Source organism: Ruditapes philippinarum, unplaced genomic scaffold, assembly GCF_026571515.1.
Source record: "Ruditapes philippinarum isolate M1 unplaced genomic scaffold, ASM2657151v2 ctg24828_1_1_1_1, whole genome shotgun sequence".
NCBI classification, from domain to species: domain Eukaryota; kingdom Metazoa; phylum Mollusca; class Bivalvia; order Venerida; family Veneridae; genus Ruditapes; species Ruditapes philippinarum.
In genome coordinates this window covers 299-6,858 of record NW_026864617.1, presented here as the reverse complement: position 1 = coordinate 6,858, position 6,560 = coordinate 299, and the positions used below count along the sequence as shown (strand labels likewise).

Below are 6,560 nucleotides of genomic sequence, written 5' to 3'. Positions count from 1 at the left end.
ACTTTCGATGCACGGTATGCTTTTCTGAAATCCCAAAATCGAAAAGGTAAATTGTTTCCCTGCTAACAGACTTTGGTTTTTGTGGTAATATTGAGGATGTGTTGCCCCTCATATCCCGAAAGGTAGCCTAGTAATCAGGCTTTGATAAGTTTTGCATTTTCATAACATATGACCTATTTTATATTCGATCGTGTTTTGATCAGCTGTCGGTTTGTCGAACAGAAGTACAAAACAGATCGACCGACTGGAACCCAGGCAACCCGAAATGGCGATTATGGTGATTGTCGTCTACATAATGTGGAAGAACATCGTCATTATTCTTGTGAAAAACTAAAGTTTCAGTGACACCTTGGTAATTTCATCTGCATTATGTAGAACGAGTTCATGAGACTAAGAATAAGGATGAGTTACCCATAAGTAGCTTTTAAATATATGATTGTTGTTTTTTTACTAGGGAATAGAACGAAATATTATGATTGAAGATGCAAGCGGTAAAAAATTAAAAGCAAAGACTGTTTTTGCTTTGTCAATGAAATATCATAAAGATGACCTGATTGAGATTTCAAAAAAACGCATTGCTGATGATGGAATAAGAAACAGTGATATTCATTGGGTACTGACAGTTCCAGCTATTTGGAATGATGCAGCCAAGCAGTTTATGAGGGAAGCCGCTGAAGAAGTAATTATTTGTTTCAATTAACTTTCTAATTTTTTTTTTGTATTTTCATTTGTTTTGGTTTGAAGGATTTAAAATGTGCAAAGTTGTTTATAGGTTAAATTCACCGAAAGCGTTAATTATAGTCAATATGCTATTCATTAACTAGTTCGCTATAGACAAAATATAAAACAATGTAGATAATAAGTTCTGATTTTAGATTCACTGTGTACAGAACACCAAAGAATATGTTTATCGTTGAATAATGTATAGGTCGCTTAACATTTGCAATGAAGCCGATTATACTAAGTATTTGATAAAATATCGGTTTATTTTCAAGGCTGGTATATCGAAGGAGAGACTAACCATTGCACTCGAACCTGAGGCAGCATCATTGTTTTGCCGACATCTGCCTGTTGAGAAAAGTCTTGGCCGGAAAAAAGTGTCATTGTCTAAATTTCAAGCTGGGAAGAAGTATCTGGTATTAGATGCTGGCGGTAAAACTTTATAATATTGTATAGATAGTCGTTAAACATAGACTTAAGGTATTGTTTCACATACATTTATGAATGTTTTAAAAATTGAGGTCGTAGTAAACTTTTAGTAAGAAACTATTCTGTGATCTTTCGTGTTTTGTCACATGGAAATATAAAGCCAAAGTAATTCAAAGATGGCGAAACTTTTGTTTTAGGCGATAAAGAATCTACATTATATTTTCAAACTTTTTTTCCCCATTTATTTCATATTTCAAAAACATATAAATACAATCATTCACATTTACATACAACATTTGTAACTAAATATATTACATATACATCTCATTTAAAACACATTATCATTAGGTTGATACAACATACACTCGTCTTAATAAACTAACATTCTTACAAAATCACACACACACGCACGTAGGCCCACCACACACACACACACACACACAGGGGGGGGGGGGGGGGGGGAAATGAGACAAGTGAATCAGTTTCATTTATTTTAATTTTTTTGTTTTATTGTTTCATTTACATAATATTATTGTTTTCGTCATCAGTATTGTTTGTTAAAGTGTAAGATAGTTTACTCCATTTTTGTTTAAACGATTTTATTTTATCATTTGTCAATGCAATTGCTTCTTCTATCTGTATCCTTAACAGCAATTTGTTTTGAAAATATCAAAAGTGGGCTTACTTCTTTGATAATTCATTTTTAAAATGTAATATTTCATTAGAATAATGATAAAATATACTACATTACTATTTATATTGGTTGTAAGCTCTCCAAAAACACTGTTTCTTTACTGTATGAAAAATGAAGGTTAACGGAAAGAGAAAAGAATGCAAGTTTGACCATAAATTTTGCACATTATAACATTCCAAAAATAGATGATGATGTGTTTCTAAACTACTGCAGCAAAAAGCACACACATTTGAATTGCATAGATTATATTTGAAAAGCATAGTGTTTGTTGCAGTAAGTCTATGGATAAACTTATACTGACAATTTCTTAATGTCACATCTATAATACATTGTAGTGGTTAGTATATATCTTATTCCAATTCAATTCTCTATCTATTTCTTTTTCCTGTTACTCATCATTTTTATTTTTTACCTTCTCATCATCTTCAAGTTTATTGAGAATCGTATCTTGTTCTTCCATATAAGTTGTGTTGTTTTTTAGTTTCTCAAGGTATTAAATTTGTATATTGTTTATAAGCATAAAGTATCTTAAATAATCAGCATTTTCTGTTTCTTTAATGTTTTTAAAAACATCATATTTATAAAAGGCTTTTCACCTATAATCATAAAGATGTTCTATATAAAGTATGCCTTTATAATACCATGTTTTATAATTAACCAGTTTGTTGTCAATTTTAATGCTAGAATTATTCAATACTAGTTCAACATTATCTTTGTTTTTATTGTGCTCATGCTGAATGTGAAACCAAGACGAAAGAACATCATTCATGAACGAATTGTGTGGATATAAATTATCAATATCATTTTTTGAAAGATTACATTGGAAGATAAACTCATTTCCATATTGCTTTATATTGTGTTTTACAAAAAGTTTCCATGAACCCTCATTATCTTTGTTTATATACCTTTTTACCAGCTTGCTTTTACTGTATTAAGATAATATGTAATGTCTATCATTTTAAGCCACCATTTTTGATTTTAAGTTTAAAAGAATTGCGTTTTATTTTTTTTCTGGTTTTCCTGCCCATAAAAAGTGAAACATCGCTTTAGTTATTTCTTTAATCTTATCAATGGATGGGTTTGCTAAAACTGAAAAAGATATATTAATTTTGGCAATGCAAAAGTTTTAATCACTATTACTTTTCCCAACAAAGTAAGCTTTCAGTGTTGCCACTGCTTTAAGCAATTGAAAAATTCTTGAAGTTTAAGTTCTAAATTTATGTTTATATTTTTCTTTTAATCTGACGAAAATAAATAGCCTAATGTTTTTGCTGAATCAGATGTGCACTTAAATTTCTTTTCAAATATTTTCAGCTTATCGTTATAAATTAACGTCAGCAATATCATTGCGCATCACTATCGATTACAATGAGGACTTTTTGTCTGTCTGGTTGTATTTTTGTATACAGTACACTATGTAAATAAACATTAAATTAAGAAATACCCTCAAAGTGAAAATGATTAATGCATAGACAAAGTCAAAATACCTTGCATTTTGCCATAATTGTGTCCGAATTGATATTTAACTGTTCGCAGATCATTAATTATCCACATGATTCACGAACAGCTCTATTAATATCGCTCAGAATTTATAAAAAAGAATGGTGCAGGCTTTTTGTTATATGGGTAGTTTGTATATTTTTTTGGTTATCAAACATTGGTCAATAGCCATTTAAATTGTCCATCGTTTGATATATATTACGAACTTGACCGTTAAAACAATAAGCATTATGTCACTTTTACACAACGTTCCGACCACAAAATGAATTGTTCATTAATATATCATAATTACAATACATAGTAGATATGTTACGACATGAAAAGGCTGCTAAACAATATAAAGAGACTGAAACAAGTATCAGATTTTGTAACTGTTTTCTTTTTTTTTGAAGGCGGAACAATAGACATCACCATTCATGAAGTATTGAGAAACGGGAATCTGAAAGAACTTCACAAGGCAAGTGGAGGAGCATGGGGTGGAACCAAGGTTGATGCAGCTTTCGAAGCCTTTCTGTCGGAGATAATAGGTGAGTACCGTGCAATTGTGTGTGCTTTGTTTTATTGAAACACGTGTTTTTCATGTCGCTCTACAGAGAAGTAGAATCACTTCTCTGTCGTCTGTCCGTCCAACCGTAACAAAAAAGTCTGGACTACTCTTCACTGAGTATTGAAATAATTTCATCCAAATTTTACAGGAATGTTCAGTACGAAAATTAGTGGTCCGTTTCATCGGCATTTTTGTCAAAGTTATGGCCATTTTCTTATCTTTATTTCAAAGTTTGTCCGGACTACACGTTTAACGCCACCATCATAAACATTTCAACGAAACATTATGGGATTGATCTGTAACTCAAGTACTTGCGTAAATGCACGGGTTTTCGGTTGAATGATCAATGCTTAGCCTAGTTGTGCATACTATTGGCATTTTTGGGTTTAAGGATTTTAATACTCCCGTTTAAAAAAAACGGGCCATATTATAGTTTTTCCACTGACGGGCGGTCTGGGTAATTGGCCGTGTCCAATTTTGTCTGGAGCATATCTTCTAAAAGCATGGAATTTTCTTAAAACTTCATAGAAATGTTAACCACTATAAACAGGTGTATGAAGCTCGTGAACCAGGGCTCTAGGTGAAAGGTCAAGGTAACATTCAGAGATTCAGAGATCATATAAAAGCTTGTCCGGAGCAAAACTTCTAAAATCATAGAGGGATCTCAATATAACATGGCACAAGATTTATTGTTAGCTATTGTGAGGTGGAGTGTCGCGTGCAAAATTAAGGTCCATTCCGCCAAGATCAAGGTCAAACATAAGGGTAAAATTTCAAATAAAAATTGACTGTGTTTTTGGACCAGTTAGTGAACAAAAATCATTTATTTAGGGATTGAAACACAAATGATCGTTAGCATGACTACAGGTCTGTATAATTTCAAGGTCACAAATGATGAAAAATATTGCAATTTTGTCCAAAGCCTATCTCCTACATGTATTGTGGGATTCTAATAAAACTCCATAGAAATGTTCACCACTATGGGAAGCAGTGTAATTTATATGAACTAGGTATTTATTAAAATTTGTTTGTTCGAAGAAAAACGTTTATATTCATCTTCAATAAACAAATAAAGCAATTTCAGTGAAATTTTACAGGATAGATCCATAGATCAAATACTTGTGCATATGACACGGGATTTGTGGTTGAATTATTTTTGGCAAAAGTATCGTCCTTGATTATAAAAGTGTACATCTCTTTTACCACTAACGCAATTTCAATGAAACTTTACAGGATTGATAAGTGGCTCAAGTACTTGCGCAAATTACACAGGTTTTCTGTCTGAATGATTTTGGCCGAGTTATGGCCCTTGAATAAGAAAGGTTTTGATTTGTGTTTCCAGCCGCACAAAGCTTGTCTGGACTACTCCTCAGAAACTACTGGTGCAATTTCATTCAAACTGTACAGGAATGATGAATACTATGTATAGTTGTGCATATTATCAGCATTTTTAGCTCACCTGACCACGAAGTGGTCTAGGTGAGGTTTAGAGATGGGGCTATGTCCGGCGTCCGTCGTCGTGCATCGTGCGTTGTCAACAATTGGGTTGTTAACAATCTGGCAGTCACAGTTTTGTCAAGCTTTGTCAAAATGTTTGTCTCAAAAAAATACAGATCGAGATTGAAGATCGAGTCAAAAACTAGGTCACAGTAACTAAAAATAGAAAAAGCTTGTTAACACTCTAGTGGCAGCAGTTTTGATCCAAATATTCGGGAAATTTGTCAGGCAGGTTGCTTTTATAATTTCTAGGTCAAATTCGAAGATGGGTGATCTCCTGTCAAAAACTAGGTCACAGGAGCTAAAAATAGAAATGGCTTGTTAACACTCTAGTAGCTGCAGTTTTGATTCATATATTCTGGAAATTTGTCGGGAAGGTTGTTTTAATGATTTCTAAGTGAAGTTCGAAGATGGGTCATCTCCGATCAAAAACTAGGCCACAGGATCTAAAAATAGAAAAAGCTTCTTAACACTCTAGTTGCTGCAGTTGTAACCCAAATATTCTGAAATTTTGTCAGGAAGGTTGTTTTGATAATTTCTTGGTCAAGTTCAAAGATGGGTTATCTCCGATAAAAAATTAGGTCACAGGAGCTAAAAATAGAAAAAGCTTGTTAACACTCTACTGGCTGTAGTTTTGGTTCAAATATTCTGAAAACCTTACAAAGCCAGATTCATTGCTAATTCTACATCTTGCACAACAAGTAAACTTTCTATTTTATTGACGTCTTGTTTGACTGCCATTACTCTCCTGCGCATCGGTCGAATGTTCCACTATCGCTCACTTCTTACCTCTGCTAAAATTGTAGGTTCAGACCGATATTTCTATTTTTAGACAGGAAAATACATGTCTACACTTCAGCCAATCAGTGACTAGCTTACTTGTAACGAAATGTCACATACCTGAATTTGACGCACCGTAATGTGTACAATGCGTATTCATTTGTACTTTACATAAAATTGTTTATTTTAAACGACCAAAATGGTAAATTCACGATGATATATTATTTATGGATAGTCAATTGTAATGGAGTCTACGTAAACGGTAGCTCAATACGAATAATGGTCCGCATATTCTGGCTGGAAGAAAGTCCACGTCAGGCCGTTTAAATTATTTTTCTTATATTTTCTCAGATGACGAGAAGCATTTCGACAATAACTCAACCAATCCCTCGA

General features: G+C 33.0%; 1 protein-coding gene across 1 annotated transcript; it reads left to right on the top strand.

Moving 5' to 3' along the window:
* Positions 1 to 454: 454 nt before the first annotated feature.
* On the top strand, positions 455 to 3,870 carry LOC132726270 (heat shock 70 kDa protein 12A-like; the record flags this gene model as incomplete). Its single annotated transcript, XM_060711561.1, has 3 exons — positions 455 to 679; positions 996 to 1,152; positions 3,736 to 3,870. Coding segments are annotated over 3 exons (517 nt in total), but the record flags the coding sequence as incomplete, so codon positions are not given.
* Positions 3,871 to 6,560: the final 2,690 nt, after the last annotated feature.